Raw genomic sequence first — 19,720 nt, 5'->3', positions numbered from 1 at the left:
GGATTAGAAAAAAAGATTAAAGAAAAAAATAATATTAATAACATAGTTTTTTTATGTATTTTTTATTATTAGTTAAAATTTATTGAAAATCACAAAAAAATATGAACTTTTCTCGTTTAACTAATAAGTTTCACTCATATTTTTATAATTTTTTAATAAATTTTAAACAATAATTTGAAAATATGTTAGAAAATATACTTTAAACACTCACCACGCTAAAGCATATTTTTTAAACCACCTTAGAAATTTATATAGATAGGGTTAAAATAATAATTTTGTTTTGGGAAGGAATGTTAACAATTGAAGTGAGGTCCAGATCCTAAACTTGAAAAGGGCCTGGGCCCAAAAGGGAGAGAAACAATGTTGTTGTTCAAAGTTGAGGTGGCAGGCACAGTGCGAGTGCGTCGTTGCCATGGCGGAATGTGTCTATAGGAAGAAAGCAAGCAATCACACACAGTGAGAGAGTCAATAGACACAGAACAAATGGCTCTATTCCCTCAAGCTACACTCCCTCTCTCTCTTCTCTTTCTTCTTCTGTTTTCGGCGACATCATCATTGGAAAAAGAAGAGTTCTCGGAGGAGTTGCTGCTGAAACCCTTACCCGATCGCAAAGTGCTCGCGCATTTTCACTTCCAAAGCGAAGCTCCGCTTGCGGCTGATTCCTTCGCTCGTCACCACCACCTCTTCCCCAAATCCATTTCTCAGCTGGTGTGTGTGCTCTTTAGAGTAACAATGATAAATACGTTTAATTGCACTTTTCTTTTTTAATATTTTCACTTGGATTTGGATTAAGTGAATGCTGCTTTTTATATATGTTATTATGTTTTTTTGAATCTGGCTATGAGGATTGGTAACCTTCAATTTATGCTTTGTTTGGATGCAAGGGGAAAATAAGTGGAAAGAAAAAAATAAAATAAAAATAAAAACACGCATGGTGATGTATTTTTGTTGTGTTTAGTTGAAGGGAAAGTGAAAGAAAATTTGGTTTTGAGAAACAAAAATCTAAACTTTTTCTTCTATTTTTTCTTCAATTTAAATTTAAGTATTTCCCTTCTTTTGTGTGTTTTTGGTTCGGCTAAATTTGGAGAAATAATCACTTGTTGGGCTTGTGTGTTGATAAGAATGATTATGGTCCAAAATAAAAAGCAATTTTCAATAACTGCACGAGCCTTGACAGAGAATAATTGTGTGTGCTGCTGCAGCTTGACATCTAGCTGTTTGTGAATTGTGAAACAGTTTTGACATGTTTTCCTGATAGAACATGTTTCGCAGTTTATTTTATTTTTCCATTGCACTGCATGGTTTTTAATCCACCAATTGGTAATAAAATTAGAAGTTAAAAGTTTCTAGATTTGAGTAATCAATGTTTCTTACATCTATGATGATTCTATGGATGTTGAACAAAAAAGTTGATGTTTTACTTCCCAAAAATATAACATCCAGAAATTTCCTTTTGCCACCTATAGTTTAATGTCGTTCTTACTAATTAAGATGATAATTCCATCATCCATGTACTTGTGGTTCATATGTGTGAAAGTATCACTAATGGGACCTTTGGGGGTAGTGGTAGCTGGTGCACACTGGACAAATTCAGGATGCTGAAGTATAGAAGTTCTTGAGTCTGAAATGTGTCATCATTGTGCCAAAGAACAAAGACTGATGCAGGAATCTTAGCAAACCCATTTACATATATAAGTGTGGGGCTAAATCTCTGTGCTTTTCAATTTTTATCTGTGCCATTCAAGTTTTTCTGAGTAATGTTTTCTTTTATTGCGTTTTATCCCTCATAAAGAGTGTGTTGAGGAAGGAAATTTTTTGTTCTTCTAACATCTTATACATTCCTGACAAGAACAATAGCCTTTTCCTGCCATTAACATTTTAAGGAAGTCCGTTACTTAATATCGAATACTAATGGACCTTCTGGGTTTCACTATCTCTATGGTTTTGGACATGCTTTCCTTGGTTACACTTTAGCTTTTGCTATGTTTTTGTGCTTTTACTGTGGATTGTATTAGCAAGTTTGTATAATGTTGTTACTTTCTGATTGCTCATAAAGTTTTTCTTGAATATACTAAGTAACATGTGGAGTAGTGTTGGATGGACAGGTTCAGAAGTTTCATGTTAAAGCGATGGAATTATCTTTTACTCAAGGTCGGTGGAACTATGAAAGATGGGGTGGATTTGATCCAATATCAAGCCACAACGCAAAGCCTCCAGGAGTTGAATTGTGGGCAGTTTTTGATGTTCCTCTACATCTGGTTGATGCTTATTGGAAAAATTTAACCCATTCACTGTCAGGTCTCTTTTGTGCTTCGATCAACTTCCTGGAGTCTTCTACCTCTTATTCTGCTCCCGAATGGGCATTTCAATCAGCTTTGGGCAGTTTAAGATATGGTACACTGCCACGTGAAGCTGTCTGCACTGAGAATCTTACTCCCTGGTTGAAACTCCTTCCTTGTCGAGATAAAGCTGGAATCTCTTCCTTAATGGATAGACCGTCTATTTACAGAAGCTTTTACCACTCTCAGCGATTGCACTTGACAATGTCCACAGCTGTTTCAAATGGGTTAAGTTCAGGAATTATTCTGGAACAGACACTTACAGTTGTACTTCAGCCGGATAATCAGAAAGCTGGTTTGAACTATGTTAGTCAAACAAAAACACAACCAAGTTGGTCTCTGAGTTCAATATTTGGAAGAAAGATCAATGGAAGATGTGTTCTTGCAAAGTTGAGTAATGTTTACCTTCATGTTGAGAGAGGTCTAGTCACTCAACTTGAGAATCTCCAGAAGAATGATAAATTTGCTGCCAATGACACAGGTCCTGATGATTTTAGAAGGAATGTTGGCTTTGAATTGTCTGTTACTCCCAACAAGGTGCATAAAGAAGTGGAAAAGAGCTGCTCTATTCTGTATGAATATCCAATCAATGAGTACAAAGACACAGAACAATTTGATTTAGGCTTAACATGGAAGCACCCGGTAGTTTGGTCCAGCCCACATGCACCTTTATATGCCAGTAGATTTCTGATGGGAAGTGGGAATGAAAGAGGTGCTATTGCTATATCATTGAAGTCAACAGAAATGACCCAGGGCCTCGTTGCAGCCAATAATGTTGAAGAGAGGTGTAAGTTGCAAGTAAATGTTCTCCAAATTGTGCCTTGGTATATTAAGGTATATTATCATACTTTGCAATTATTAGTTGATGAAAGGCCTCAAGTACTCACAAATTTTGTTGAGAAAATGCGTGTTTCACCTTCTGAAGACAAAGTATCACCAGGGGTAATGGAGCTAGTCCTCCAATTTCCTTGCGAAATTAAGTCAGCTTTATTAAATATAGAGTTTGATAAGGTTTGCTCAAATTCTTACTTTCATTTGTATTTCTTTTCGCTTTGCATATTTGCCTCACTTGTTTCAATCGACATTGAACTCAACATAAGTTAATGGGATTTAAACCTGAGAAATCTTAATAAGGAAATCCTTGCATGCTAAATGGATAAGACGGACTGATGATATTATATGAAAGGAGGAGGAATCATATGAAATATCAATTTGGTTTGTATTTATGATGTAAAATATTAAAAGTAGTAGTGGTCCTGGTAGAAGTGAGCAGAGTCGGGCATAACACTGGCTAGCCTGAGTAGATGTGATATACTCATTTAAGCTCCTAGGCTGCCCTTATATTGGCCAGGATGGTAAAATGCTATGAAGCCTAGATACTTAGTACAACATGGATACGATACGATACAGATATAGGAAAATGGGAAAATTGTAAAAATTTTTTTGAAATCATTTCATTTTTGTATTAACATAGTGGTAGAAAGAGTACTACACTGCGTCTGGACTTCAAATTGTTTACTTTAACCATGGTAATAGTCCAAAATTTTGGGTTAATAGAGAATCAAAGTGGATTTACTAATGAATCACGAAATGCTATGGTTCTTAAATATTTTTTTTAAAGAGATATTGATAATTCATTTATATTAATGTGTTATATTTAGATATCAATGATCACATTTTACAAAATAAAAAAAAACATGCTATCATATCTTTCCTTTGTTTAAGTAACTAAGTCAAAATATTTCTCCTACTATAAACATAAAAATTACATATTTTACCCCCTATTCAAGTTAGAATTTCACAAAAGAATTGGTAGTTCTATCCAAACAAAATATCGAACTATCACAAAAAGAAGGTCCTATCTTTATACTATTTAATTCATTCTAAGCCGTATTGGATGATTAGGAGCGTATCCCAGCCATATCTAAGCCATATCAGGTTGGAAATTAATTTTTAAAAATAAACTAAATTGTAGATGCTTTTGAGATAAGTATTTGGGCGTATCGGACACGTATCGGTATCGGTATCGGATACGGACACGTTGGCTGTTTTGAAGTATTTGGGCTTCATAGGTAAAATGTTATCCCACTTTACCCTTTATATATTTGGGAGTCATGCTCATACAAGCCTGGCTGACCCATTTAACAGCCCTAACTATATAACATAAAGGTAAGAAGTATATGTCATCAGAGCATAAAATGTGAAAATGTAGTAGTTTTTTGACTTTTATCTATATGTCATTGGAAGCTATGTTATGTGCTATGTCCACTGTAGATCATTTTAGGATGGATGAATAAGAAATTGGAGTCTTCAGATCAAATTGGTTTTTGACCTGCTTTTGCTGGTATGCGTAGGGCTTCTTGCACATTGATGAATATCCTCCAGATGCTAATCAAGGATTTGACATTCCATCTGCAATAATAAGCTTTCCTGACTTCCATGCCGGTTTGCAATTTTCTGATAACTCTCAAAGCAAGTCACCGATGTTGTCTAAATTACAGGTCATTTGAATCTGCGCTCTCTGTTCACAAATCTTGTACATATAATATTCTTCTGTCATAACTAACTGTCTGGATCTATAATGCAGGAAAAGAGTCCTGTTCTCTCTTACACAGAAGTTTTACTTGTACCCTTGACAACTCCTGACTTCAGTATGCCATACAACGTCATAACAATTACATGCACAGTTTTTGCATTGTATTTTGGATCTTTGCTAAATGTTCTCCGAAGACGTGTTGGAGAGGAGGAAAGACTGTTGAAAAACAAAGGTAACCCTCAACTCTTGTAGTGTCTGCATCTTGGGATACGAGTTCAATTTTGTATAACAATGAGTAACCCCCAAGCACAGACACTTTTGTGATTTATAAAGCATGCTTTCCTTTATACCAGTTAAAAACAAAGCATCCTCACTTTTTATGATTATAAAGCATGCTTTCCTTTATACCAATTAAAAACAAAGCATCCTCACTTTTTATGATTCACTCTGTCCTCTCTATATTAGTTTTCCAGATTGTTGCCTAGTACCTTCCCTGGTATTTATGATTGTATTCAGTTAGTTATAGAAACTAGACGTGCAATTTTGATACTAAAATGAACTGATGAGTCATTCTGGTAGATTGTAATCTACATGAGCTTTTTGGTTGTAGTGATCCATGAATATGAATGTCTATTTATTTGTATCCTAAAATTCTTATATCTTAGGATTAATTATCCCATTTTCTCATTTTCTTTTAGGATTGGTTATCATATTTCCTTATTCTATCATGATTTGTTTTTGTCATTTTAGTTAGGATAATAATTTGTATTAATAAGGATTAGTTCTTTTGGCTTCATGAACATCCCATCAGGTTGTAATATATCTCCGTTAATATCAATTCAATGTTTTTCATTCTCTTTCCTCTTTACTTAAAATAAAATAATTTTAACATGGTATTATAGCAGTCTCATCCTCTGTGACATGACCTGTCACTACTCCACTGCCAAGTTCCTTAAAATTAGGAGTTGCAGTTTAATTTCATGATTTTACCATCAAATTAATTGTCTCTCCTGTGTCAACCCTGGCTTTTTCCTGTTGTTCCTTGTGGCGAGTTGATTCTTTTTTTAAGCAATCCTTGGTTGTGTTCTGATCAAATGATGCTTCAAGACCTTCTATTTGAAATGTTTATTGCAGAAGGCATGTGTAATGAATGACTGTTATGCCATATGATAGTTATGCTTTATTTAATTTAGGATCAGTGTGAATGGGCAGTTATGCTATATGATGACATTTATGCTTGGTGGCGATTTATTTGTCAGATTGGAAGATTGACTTGAATAACACAAATTTTCTAAAAGCCAAAGCATTACTGTCTGATCTAGTTTTATGTTGGGAGAGCTTCTACTAACTTGAAGTTGAAAATTGTGTCTGCTATATACATTTGTACTGTCTTGATGTCAGAAGTTTCCTATATATGCAGTTGATACTTCTTGTGGCTGAACCTTAGTTTCTATACTAATACAAAGATAATTAATAATCTATACTAATACAAAGATAATTTTTATAATTCTGGATCTCTTCCAACCAAAAAATTTAGTTGTTCATTGTTGCTATGGTATGCTTTAGCGAACAAAAATGGGAATGGAAACCCAAAACATGGAAAATAGACCTAGATCCTTATCTGCCAACTATAATATAAGGATTCTGATTCCAAACCATTGAACAGAACTCATGAAAGAAAATAAATACATAACATCATTTTAAAACTGTTTCCAAGTCTAGTGTAATGCATTTATGCTTCTACCTTTTATTTTAAGTATTCTTATTCAGTTTAATGTCTTGTATTTTTCTCCCTGTAGATGCTAAAAAAGCTGTGTTCCTTCGTCGAGTACTCACCAAACTATCTTCCAAGTTAAAAGGCAGACCATCTGAATCGACTCAGCCACCTCCATCTTCATCATCATCATCTTTCGTTAGTCCAAAATTGATCCTTAGAGGACTACTGATTGCAGGAATTGCCGTTGCATGGCATTACTACTCGCAATGATATCTTCCAACTAGGTAGTTTTAGATGTACTATATTTTAATTGCATATAATTTTGTACAATACAAACCTTACTTCTACTGCCCTATGCACCTGCATTAATGTCTGTTTTTATTTGATAAAAAGAATAGATGTACACCCTCAAATTGATTGATTTAAACAAAAATTTTGTCCGTCTGATTTTGCATTATTATTAATAAAAAATTGCAATACCTTTTGTCTAAATTAGCCATTTAAACAACCTAGAAACGAGGCATTGTTATTCCTTACCGTACATTTGAAAATGAGTTTTATAATCATCATCGAGCTGAAAATGAAATTGAAGTTCAAAATGACAACAGACCTAACAAGCTCGTCACCTTTTCTTTTGTATTTTTTTTTCAAGCAAACAAACAAGACTTCGATTTTACCTCAATTGACACTAGTCTCGTAAACATGGGATGCAAACCCTCTTATAATTCATCAGCTCAATTCTTTAAAATATTTAAACTGGAATCAGTTATCAATTTCAAATACCCAAATGAATTCACAACGCCAGTCTCAAAATTTAGGCACAGCTGACTTTAAAGTTTGTGGCAACTAGCATATTTTTCCTAGATTTAAAATTTATTTATCCATGTTACGGATATTATGGGTCTATTTAGTTTTTAAAATACTCTGTTTTTACTTTTAATTACAAAATTGTCTCTTTTCATTCCGTTTCTTGTTTTCAAAAAGATTTGTACGAAAAACACTGAAAACAATTATTTTTTTCGATTTTTATTGTTTCATGTGCAAATCTTAGAAGACAGAAAACATAATGAAAACAGAAATCGTTTCCTGAAAGTAAACAGCCCCTAAAGTTTTAGCTCAAGGAACTTCTGAAAGTGTTTAGGTTGTCATTATTATCAATTCTCAACAAGAAATATGATTTTCCTAGCACATGAAGTGCAATGGTTTAATCCTTCGATCTTCCAAAGAAATGGCTCAAAAAAATCTATTATCTCTTATAGTGTTTTAATAGCATATCACACAGATCAACGAATTTACAGTAATTATTTAACAAAAGGACCAAGAATGAAAAGAAAAAAGGTAACTAAAATCAAATGTTCAAGGCACTATACTTCATTTCTTTTTCTACGAGAGAGACGGAGAGAGAGTTTATCTAATCCTTTTGTAATTGGCTGCCACAATTGCTTCGTCTTCTCTTAGCCGTTTCAGATTCTTAGTTGCATAACTGCATGTTAACTGGCTGCGTGGAATGCAGCCAGAGAGGTCATCAACTTTATCTCGAATGTCTGTGAACAGTACATTGAACGTGTTAATGTTGAGGCAGTTGTAGACAAATCTCGAGATTTTTTTTAAGAAAGGGAGGGGGAAGGCTTGAGTTGACTAAGTCTCACACAACCATGAGTATGTTCAGCCACTTTGGAGTAATGAGAAAACAAAGCTGCAGACAAAGCCAAATCTGAAGGGTAAAATTAAGGGTGAGGCATAAGAACTTGCCTAACTTGTCCCCAGTTATTTTTAGCTTCTTGAATAGGTTGAAATCTTCCAATAGATGCTTTCTCTTGCTGCTTTGGCCATTCAGAATCTCTCCTTCTGAAAAGAGAAACGAAAGATAAAAGAATATTAGTTAAAAAATTGTACAAATATACCTTCACACCAGAGTGCACCAAAATGATGACTACAAAATTGAAAACTGTTTCCTGAACATTTGATCATATAATGCTTACAAACTTTCAGGTGTAACTCCTGAATACCACAGGATTTAATATACATAGCACATAATCTTATGATTTATAATCATCAAACTGAATAATGTCGGCCTTATAGCTTGTCCATGGTTCTAGAAGGAAAAATTGATTTAAATACCAGTTATATATTCATCATAATTAACGGAAAATATATACCTGAGTTGCTCTCTCTCAACTTTTTATTCTTTAGCAAGTTGATGGCTTCCAGTTGAATTCCTCTACTGCGACCAGCATTGTCACCTTCCACCATCTTGTCAATGCCAAATTGAAAGTCTTGTGAGTCATGTCCTCCTGCATGATCACAACCAAATCCTAGATAAGGCAAAATATAACGTAACTAGCAAAACACACGCTTCACAAGGCACACCATTATTTTACTACCAATGAAAAAGTTTATTGACTAAGCCAATAGGGGAGTGCATGGAATCCATGTCCATGCAGGTATAAAGACATAGACAGGACCCTATGTAAGGAATTCCAATTACAATGCCTTATATGATCACATTGTTCATTTGCTTTATACGTATCCAACATTCCTTTAGGAAAGAAACAATTTAATGATTGGAATGATTGCTAAGTACTAAACAGTCTAAACCTTTTGGGTATTCTGACATTTCTGAGGAGTTCTACATTGGACACTTAGATTCATTTTAGTTAAATACAAATTATATTAATGCTTCTTCAGCGTGCACTCTCCCCTTTCCTTACCTCTTTCTTCTTAAAATTTTAGATCCTAGAGACAGTTATGGCATTCCAATTGCAAAGTGATATCTTACTATTAAACAGGGATAAAAAATGTAAATCTGTAAAAATAGTGTTTTGCGGACTAAATTTGGATTTTAACGGCAACAAAAAGAAAAGTGGAATTTCTCAAAATTTCATTGGAAAACAAAGCAAGAAGAGTTGCTGATGAAATTCTATACTGTCCTCCCACTTAAATTTTCTCAGAAACCAAGCAACACCATAAGAGAACTGAACATAAGAAAAAAAAACATAACTTTTTGCCAAAACAACGCAGGAACCAAAATAACACAGAAAAACAAAAGAAGAAAAAGAAACATACGTTTGTAGCGAACTTTGCATAACTTGCCAGTGACCAAAAGCGCATCACTGTGGTCTTTGCCAGTGGACAAGCCTTTAGAAGAGAAGAAAGAGAGAAGAGAGTTCCAAGTGACAGAGGAAGAAATAAGGTCAACCCCTCTACTTATGAAGTGACCATTGAGCCTCAACGTTGATGGGTCGAGCCCAAAAGCCCGAGAAATTAAGCCCAGGTCGATTTTCTGTTCGTCCCACGCAACCAGTTCAGTCACCTTCTGGAGGAAAGGGCATAGCAGCTTTATCTCTCTGGCTCGGTTACCAAACATGGTGGTTGGTTTGTCTCTCTTTGTTTCTTTTGTTTTCTCTTCTCTTCGAGTTTGAAGTTTCTTTTGGTTTGGTCTCTGATGATCACTGATTGTGTCTCCCTTTGTATCCATTTCGAGTACTTTCGATGCCAACGTTTTCTCGAAGTGTCTATGTGCCACTGCCAAGTGGGTCTCTGCATGGATGATTGGGTCAGGTCAAATGAATCGGGTCTCCTTTCTTCCTCTTCTAATTTTTCTTTTTATATATAAAATGGGGGTCTTAATTTTTAAATTTTTTTAAAAATTATTTTAAATAATTTTTTTTTAAAAATTATCTTGATTTATATTTACTTTTTATTTTTAAATTTTATCTCTTTAATTTAATTATAATTAAATATTTATTATTAATAAATAAAAAATTAGTTTTTAAAATTTATAAATGCATTAAATTTAAATATAATTATATGACATATTTTCAATTTTATTTTAAAATATTATTTTAACTTAATAATATTTGTATAGCATGCAATATCTCAGTGGTTTATCATAATTGTAATTGAATAAGAATGAGAAATGTTCGTTAGGATTATTTTGTACAATATCTGACTCATGCATGATTTCTCACTGTTATTTTTAGCTTTTATAAATTTATGCTGCATTGTTTATTATATTTCTATTTTACCTTAATTATTTTTTTAAACTACTAGATAAGTATTTAGAAAAAAATAATATATCTTAATAAATTAAAAATAATTTATACTTTTCAAATTTTAAATAAATAAATAAAATAATTTTTATAAAAAATATTTAAGAACATAAGTTGTCTTTTAATTTAAGAAAATAATTCAAATTATTTTACTGCTTAATATTTATAAGTATCTATTAAAGAATTTATCCAAATTGAACATAAATTAAATTATTAAATCAATAATAGTTTGGGTATTACAATTTGCACTTTACATTAATAACGAGTTAGCACTTTAGCATTCACCAGCAGCTATTAAAATTGATTAATTTGGAGTATTTTTATTTTATTTTTTTTAGTTTTAAAACAACTAGGCAAGTTTCTTTAAATTTCAAAATATAATACTTATAAAAAATACTGGTAACATATTCTCTAATACATATTTATAACACGTTTTTAGTTATTAATTAAAATTTATTAAAAACTAACAAATCATACAAATTTCATTTTTTTCTATGATTTTATTTTTCATACTTTTCATAATTTTTAATAAATTTCAATCAATAAATAAAAAATAAAAAAGTCTACAAAAAAAAAGTATACTTGTATTTATAAAACAAGTACAAAAAACTAAAAATAATAATAATATGATATCCTTTAATATATACAAGTGAACATATATATTAATTCAAAACATAAAATTACTACTTACGTCATACAACAATCTTTTCAAAATTTAACTATTACTCTTAAAAGTACAAAAATTCCAGCAATGACATTTAAATAGTTATTTTTGTTTGTTAAGCAGAAAAATTTATGTATAAGAAAGAAAATAGGAAGAAAAAGAACAGGTTAAGAAATTAACAAATATGAATCCAGAAAAATAATCTTCTATTCTTCATAATTAAATCTAGATAATCTTGAATCCCAAACTAGATCATTGTCAAACCATTCTAAATTTGATTATTTATAAACATGATCACAAAAATAAAAAATGTACAAGTAAATCATTTTCATTACAAAAATCTTTTAAAAAATATATTATAAGAAAACTTATTGCAGATTGTGATTGGTATTAGAGTTGTAATAGGTTCTGTTGTGACCAGAATTTTTTTTGGAGCCATATGACAGAAAAGAAGGAAACTGGTGAAATTACAAAACTTGAGATGGAAAAGAAAATATTATCTCCATATGACCTGAGTTCAAATGATAATTCAAGAAACGTGATCACCTGAGTGTGATGAGTAATATTTTTAGCTCATGCTTAAAGCTTTTCTGTGAGTTAATAGACTTTTAATTGTGCATAATTGATCAATTTTGGCTATTTTAATCCAAACTTCATTAATTGAATTTTATTAGAAAAATCTCCTTTATTTCATTATTTTGAATATTCTGATATTTGTTTACTATTTCTACAATATCTGTTTCTAAGATCAAATTTGTGAGGAGATTCATATTACTATAGGAAGTTGATTCATAGAGTTTTAATTTGATATATCATTTGTGAATTTTGAACTTCAAACTTAGAAGTTATGCATTTTAAGTTGGTTCTGATTTGCTAATGGAAAATACTTTTGATAAAGAAAGTGAACTTTCCAAAGGCTAAGAGGTCAATTGAGGTTGAGTGTAGTCACTTTCACGACTAAAAGTGATAGTTCCAACAAGGAATCCCTTCTTAGGCTTGCGCATGACCACTTTGCATGGTGAAAGTAATCATTTTGAGGGCCTTCTGGGTGTGTGTGGTCACTCTTGAGACCAAAAGTGAACGTTCTAGAGGCCTTTAAGAGAAATGTTGATGCGCATAATCATTCTTTCCACAAAAACTGATTACACATAGGCTTGTCGAGGAGACTATGCTGTGCGTGGTTACTCTTGGGGCCAAGAGTGAGTGTTCCATAGAAGCTTTGTAAGAGAAGGGGTTGCGCGTAGCGTAACTATTTTTAGGTCCAAAAGTAACTATGCGCAAGCCTACTTGTGGAAATCATGCTGCGTGTGGTTACTCTTGGGGGCCAAGAGTGGTTGTTCTAGAGATTATGTTCTGTAGGAGACCATGCGCGTGATCACTTTTCATACAAAAAGTGATCACGCTAGAAACACAGGAAAAATTATAAATAGCTTCAAACTCAGATTTAAAGTGACTTTTTCTCTTCTTTTTTTTTCTTTTCTAGACTCTTAGACGGATAGGGTGAAAGCTTTGGGAGTGAATTTCAAGGCTCAACTCTAGGATTTTCATCTTTCAATCTTTCTTCTCTTACTTTATTTGATTTTTCCATTATGCTTATCTTTTGTAATCCTGAATTCCACTATTATGGAAGGCTAAATTCCTGAATCCATTCACAGCTCCAAGGATCATGCAAATTTCAATTTGAGTTCTGTTTTACAATAATCAAATTCGATTTTGTTCTTTTCCTTTTAATTTTGGATCTGTTAATCATGATTATGATCTGCATTTCTGTGAGTTGAACATTGAATTAGGTAATTGATTGATAACTTAATTTGATGCATTTTAACGGATTAATTGAATGTTATTTTGATTAAACTTGTAGACTGGTTTGGTTTTACTATTTGATTGAATTGTATAATTACACTGATTGTTATTCAATTTCATATTTGAATCTTAAGCTGCTGTAATAATTCATAGGAGAATTCTACAGTACCTTTTCCTTATTAAGAGAGTACAATACCCTCTCTGTATCAATTAAATTTAATTTTATATTTAAAGGATTTAAAAAAATATATTAATTAATTAATCCTTAAATTTTTTTAATTATTATTGCTAAAAGATCCTTTATTTTTAAGTTTAAAGTTTCACAAAGATCTTCTGACCAGTTCATTTCTTATGATTCCTTTCATTTTATGTACACCGAGTACCCTGTATTATTCATTAACTTTTCATGAGATTTGAAGATTCATAAAGATTCTAATTAGCCCATTTCTTATGCTTTTTCTCATTCCATATACACTAAATACACTGTATCATTCACCAACTTTTCACAAAATTAATTTAAAAACCCTATCTTTACCCTCACCTGCAATTTTGAATCTTCGTTCATTTTGAGGCTCCTTGCATTTTTCCGGAATGATGAACCCTAAATCATATGTTGTAGAATTGTGACTTTTGTTACAAATTGAAGAAATTTCTGTGTCTTGTTTGTGAATCTCTCTTACTCAGGTAATTTGTGAATATGAGATTTCAATGTACCATTTGTATCGTTACTGTATTTCATAAATTAGTTAAATTTCGAATATAATTTTTTCTTGACATTAATGTATCATCACTTTTAGAAAAGAGAACTTTGTTTTCCTTTAAGTTTTTCATAACACCCATACACATGTATATCAATTCCTTTATCTGTTTTTTCCATTTGATTATTAATATGAATTGACCGTCCCTTTTGTGACAACCTTAATTTTTATTCTCAAATTAAATAATAATTTATATCAAAATGGAATAAATAATATAAATTTCATATATAACACGTAATATAAAAATATACGAGTAAATTTAAACTTTTCCATGAATAAGACCATTCACAAAATTTTGCCAATATGATGAGATGGAATAAGATAAAGTGTAATTTAATAATTATAGTATGTAACACCTTAATTTAATTCTAAATAAATAAATTTCACAATAAAATAATAAAAATTCTTCTTTCAAATTGTTCCCAATATATATAGTTTCAATAAAGTATTTTAAAATAAGGACAGATTATAATTTGTATCAAATCATTACTACAAGACTTAATTTAAATACATCTATATTTTTAAAAATAATTTCCTAAGCCCTATAGCAGTTCCATCCATCTCTTTACTGAGCTTGGTGCTAATCATCTTGGTCACCTGAAAAATAAACGTAAGGATGAGTACTCTACACTATCACACATATATACAAGCATAGAGTCTCACCTTCCCCAATCCACATATTTTCTAACATAATTTAAATCATACATCAACAAGTACAAGGTACTAATTCTATCATTTCATTCTCATTCATAAATAGGTGCGCTCACTGCACCATCAAACAATCATCATACAATACCCACGTGCACTTATTACACGCTAGCCACGCTTACTGTGGCATTGTGATCATAGATTCCTGATACCCTAAACCTTAGGGACTTACTCAGTTCACATTATCGATGGTCGTCGGATAACTTCTGTGGTACTGAGCCTCTCAAGCAAAAGCATTAGTTAGAGGCCGAGTCAAGAGGAGAGTGTGTGGTGTAACATCCTGCACTTTGATTTAAATAAAATGAGATTTATTAAAGTATAATTGGAATAGATTTGGATGGAATTTATATTAAAAAAAATTTTAAAATTTTTTTAAAAATGATGATGTCATTAGTGACGTCATGCTAATGTTATCAGTGACAACATGCTGACATCATGTACACATACAGTTCGTGTACAGTACATGTGCACAGTGTTTCTGGCATGAACAGTAAGGTGGTAAACAGTAAATTTTGAAAATTTTCTATAAAAAGGGGGTTTCACACGATATTTTCATTTCTTTACTCCTATTCAAGGTTCTCAAAGGTTCCAAGGCTATATTTCACCATTTTCTCTCATACTAAAGCCTCATAAACTTATATTTCTTTTCAGATCTGTGATTCTACGTCTGTTCTAAAGGATTTCAAGTAAGTTTCTCTAAGTTTGAATTTAGATTTACTGTTCGTTTCTCTTTTCTTTTTTTTTTCTTATAGATGTTCATGATATTCTTAGGAAAAACTCCGTTCTAGATTGTAAAAGCTCTGTTTGAGGCAAATGGGTTCTACTTTATCATTTTGTTATGTTTATTACTTGTATTCTCATAGATCTTGTCATATATGTGATTATATGTGGAATAATTCTTGTTTTATGAAAAATAATCGATGAAAAATGAGAATAATTAGTTGTTTATGTGATTTTATGATGAATAGATGGTAAAAATGTGTTATTATGTTCAAATAGAGTATGATAAGGTATATTGACGATGATTGATATGATTTTGTGATATGAAATATACAAAGAGATGGATGCTTCATGTTTGAATATATTGTAGTTCATATAAAAATGATGTGTATTGTGAATATGCCATGGTTTGATGTATATGATGAAAATTATGTGAAAATATAATGAAAAATATGTGTGAACATGAGAAATGACATATGTGAACATGTGAATATACTCAAAAGAGTATAAGATAGAAAATGACATAATGTAAATAGTTACAGAGATACACTAGGGGAGTGAAAGATAGAGACAATATGTGATATCTTGAGGAAATGTAGGGTGGTGAGTGACATTCGGGGTTGTGCACGGAATATTGTATATGACTGCACCACATGGTCGCACACTCGTTTCCTGACTTGACTCTTGACCATTACCTTTGCTAAGGGGCTGTCTATTGCATGCGTTGTATCCGTATTGAATTGGGCCACATGGATGTGTAAGACCTTGGGATAGAGGCTTCGGATAACTGTGACCACAGAGCGTGGTAAGCGCTGATAAAAGAAAAAAAGAAATTATGAATTTATGGAATATAATATGTGTTTATATGTTGAGATAAGAACTTGCTTTATGTGACAATGTGATATGTAATACCATGATGTTTTCTTTAATTGTGATAAGATGTGTTTTATGATGAATATGTGTTATGTATGAGTGGAAGCGTAGAGACTCACCCTGACACAACATTTTTAGGAAACCAGGACGAGTAGTACCATGCTCACAGTGCATGGATGGATGAGAACTGCTATAGGATTTAGTTATTTTGAGTTATGTAATTGACATTTTCAGTTCTATAGCATTCTTTTGGAACAGTTGTATTTCTTTTTGTTGCAGATGAAAATTTTAGAATCTTTGTTTTCTAAAAGCACTTATAAATTAATGAAAGTTTACTCTATGAACCTTATATCATTTCATTGTTCTTTCTCATTAGAGATTTATTTTTGAAAGAAATTTACTTTACCATTTAATTTTTTATAAAAATTTATCATTATTAAGAAAAGAAATATAAGGTGGTACATGTGACCTATGGTGCACCTACGCTCACTATTGGTGTCACTATCACCCTCTCTTCCCCAAGGTATTTCTACCACCCCTATCTTCCACACCAAAGTGTATCGCTCAACCATTCATAGTTTTCTAACATTTCAAACACAATCACACTCAGCATGCCATTCACATATATTCTCACCCATTTCATAATATCCAATATCAATCAATGACATGTTTAAGCATTTTAACTATATTGCCAATTGATAAGTCTGTAATTAGGCCCTCTTTTACAGTCCATATATTCATATTTGACCTTTATTTTATTTGAGTTTTACATTAATTTATATATTAATTGTGCAGTTTGGTATAAAGAGGTCGCAAGTGGATTTTGGGTGCATTCTAGGCCCAAATTGATGGAAGATTAGAGTTTCGCAACAATCAGCACGCCCAGACCCATTCAATAAGCACGAGGTGCTTTAAGCTCATGCATGGTCGTGCTTAAGACCTTGCACGACTATGCTCATCTGTGAGAAGCCCAATTATGAAGTGTTTTTAGGATTTTCAAACCCTATTAAAAGGGAGATCTCAGGCATCGTAAAAGGACCGTTTTTACATCTTGGCTTTGGCTTTAGAATACATCTGATCTTGTCTCTCTTTCACGAGATCCTTGGCACATGCTTGGCGAGATTTGGAGCTTCAAGCGATCGTACTTGAAGACCGAGAACACATATCATACTCTAGTTTGCTATTTCTTTTGATCATGGCTTTATTTATGATTGTTTTAGTTTTTTACTTTAGCATGAGTAACTAAGTCCATAGCTAGGGCTATGGAAGCTATTGTTCATGAATTTATGGAATTTTGATGTTTGAATCTAAATTTGATTTCCGTTTGTGATTAGATTTTATCCTATTGCGCTTCTTTCTTAATCCTAATTAATTATATCATTAGGTGACCGTACCTCGGTTAATTAATAGATCTATAGGGTAAAACAAAACAAAGGATTAGGTGGACCAAACCAATCTTTCTCTTCTAATCGTTATTAAATTAACAAATTCGTAGGCTCCTAAAACTTTCTTAAATTAATGTCTTGCATGACTATTGGGGATGTTAATTTAAAGAAAAGAATATTAATATTGCATGACCATTGGGTATTAATAGTATTCATATGAATAATTGGTAATAACAAAGAAATTGAATTTAGAGTTAAATAGAAAAATAACATAAAGGATTGAATGAGAAAACTCATATGCCCTAGGTTCCTCTCCGATAAGCTTAACCAAGACGTGCATTTGTATTCCTTGCTCTTAGTTCTTAGTTTTATAATTGATTTTATAATTTCTTATTTTTAATTAATCTCGTATCTTTGAAGCTTAAACAATTGAATTAAGAAATTCTTAGTAATTAGAAAACAATCCTTATAGGACGATATTTCGGGAACTTAATTTAAGAACCCTGTATTACTTCTCGATGGGTACACTTGCCATCTGCACACCAATCACATCGTGATATTCAATTTCACACATGGCATATATGCCCACATTCAATCACATTACACTTAAACATCAAATCTTCATCAAAACTCCATCATAATCAAACTACTACATCACACATACTATGATCAATATCATTCACATTGCATTCTACATAAAGTTTCCATCTCAAGTCAATCATAATCAATCCATTCTCATCAAATAGACCTATTTCTATGCTTTACCCTAATTACCTTGCAATGCATAACACAATAATCAATTTCTAAGTACAATGAGATAAGGTAGAGTCCTCTCTTACCTCAAAATGAAGATCCACAACACAAATCAGCGCTAGATAGCTCCCCACATAGATTTTTGTCCTAAACACATGGAAAACTCTATTAAAAACTAAGAAAATGAAAGAAAGGGAAGAAAATTGAAACCTTAACCCATAAAACTTACCTCCAAGCATCGCAAACATAATTTCAACCTTCAATCTAGCTCCGAAACAGCTTTGGAGGAACTTTAATCGGTGAAATGGAGTTTTGAGGTCAAGATAATCGCAGAAGAAGGAAAGGAGAGTGTGAAAAATACATTTTCTTGAACCTTAACCCCTTAAATACCCTTCTGGTTGCGATATTCTCACTACAGTGAGACATCGAACCTTGCTGTAGTGACACCCTCTCTCATTATAGTGAAAATATCAGAGGAAATTATATTCTAGTTTCTGCAAAATCTCACTACAGCGAGACCCTCTGACTACAGCGAGACTGCACCTAGAAATGCACCCTTTTCTATCGCCTTCTCGCTACAGTGAGAACGTAACAGAATCACCAACTCGCCCAGGACCTTCTTGCTACAGCGAGAATGTCCCTGTAGCACACACTTACCTATTCTCTCAATCACTCTAATTCAACTACCAGTCAAACATTTTCAATCAATTCACATATATTCCTACACACGTATTCGCATTATAACACAGTCAAATGTATATATCTACATCATCATATATCTCAAACATACAAACATATAACAATCCATGTACACTTACATTAATAAATCAAAATATTATTGTTACAAAATCTGGAGCATTACATAGTATACCAAAACAATTAAGGAAATATAGATACTAAACTTTCATTTATATGTAATGAGTATAATAATTTACAAACTGTTAATCAAAAGATGTAGGATTTAGAATAATAATTACATAACCAAAATAAACTAAGTCCTAGAGTAGTCATGATACATATCCAAAATATTGAGGACCTGGCGCTAGTTGTCACCATGCTATCCCTTTATTTTTGTTAGATCTTCGGAATCTAAATCCTCATCTTCTCCAAGATAGAGATCACCAGAATCAACCGCGACCTCAACATCTGTGACTAGCTCAAAGGTTACTCGAGTCTTTCTTCTGAGATGATCATGGTCAACGTAAGTACACAGGTACCTCATAGCAGTTGGAGTCCTAATAGTTTCTCAATAAATATATATACAGAGAATATGATGGATCCTATTATTTGAAGGAAAGTCTAAAGGAATACTATAATATAAGTCCATATCAAAAGTATAAATGTGTCTAGGTACATTGTCACAATTTACATGACTATCTATTAATCTAACTTGCTCTTAGGGTGTTGTCATC

General features: G+C 32.3%; 2 protein-coding genes across 4 annotated transcripts; one reads left to right on the top strand and one right to left on the bottom strand.

Annotated features, from left to right (window-relative positions):
• Positions 1 to 349: 349 nt before the first annotated feature.
• On the top strand, positions 350 to 7,079 carry LOC113849845 (GPI transamidase component PIG-T). Of its 3 annotated transcripts, none has more exons than XM_027480045.1 (5): positions 350 to 708; positions 2,106 to 3,350; positions 4,694 to 4,840; positions 4,927 to 5,107; positions 6,675 to 7,079. In XM_027480045.1, the coding sequence occupies exons 1-5, from the start codon at positions 484 to 486 to the stop codon at positions 6,860 to 6,862; spliced, it is 1,986 nt and encodes a 661-aa protein (XP_027335846.1). In that variant the 5' UTR covers positions 350 to 483; the 3' UTR covers positions 6,863 to 7,079. The 3 variants fall into 3 exon arrangements, with proteins under 3 accessions (XP_027335846.1, XP_027335847.1, XP_027335849.1); XM_027480046.1 differs by having other exon boundaries at positions 2,106 to 3,173; positions 6,675 to 7,076; XM_027480048.1 differs by having other exon boundaries at positions 403 to 708; positions 2,092 to 3,350; positions 6,675 to 7,035.
• Positions 7,080 to 7,999: 920 nt separating this feature from the next.
• On the bottom strand, positions 8,000 to 10,047 carry LOC113851523. The gene is made up of 4 exons (XM_027482032.1): positions 9,659 to 10,047; positions 8,752 to 8,886; positions 8,345 to 8,440; positions 8,000 to 8,136 (listed from the first exon to the last, which is right to left on the bottom strand). Exons 1-4 carry the CDS (start codon positions 9,957 to 9,959, stop codon positions 8,000 to 8,002), a joined length of 669 nt encoding a protein of 222 aa, XP_027337833.1. The 5' UTR covers positions 9,960 to 10,047.
• Between the last annotated feature and the right edge of the window lie 9,673 nt (positions 10,048 to 19,720).

Source organism: Abrus precatorius, unplaced genomic scaffold, assembly GCF_003935025.1.
Source record: "Abrus precatorius isolate BTA unplaced genomic scaffold, Abrus_2018 Scaffold9, whole genome shotgun sequence".
In the NCBI taxonomy this organism is placed as follows: domain Eukaryota; kingdom Viridiplantae; phylum Streptophyta; class Magnoliopsida; order Fabales; family Fabaceae; genus Abrus; species Abrus precatorius.
The sequence above is the reverse complement of the archived record's forward strand: the minus strand, read 5'-3'. Positions and strand labels throughout refer to the sequence as shown.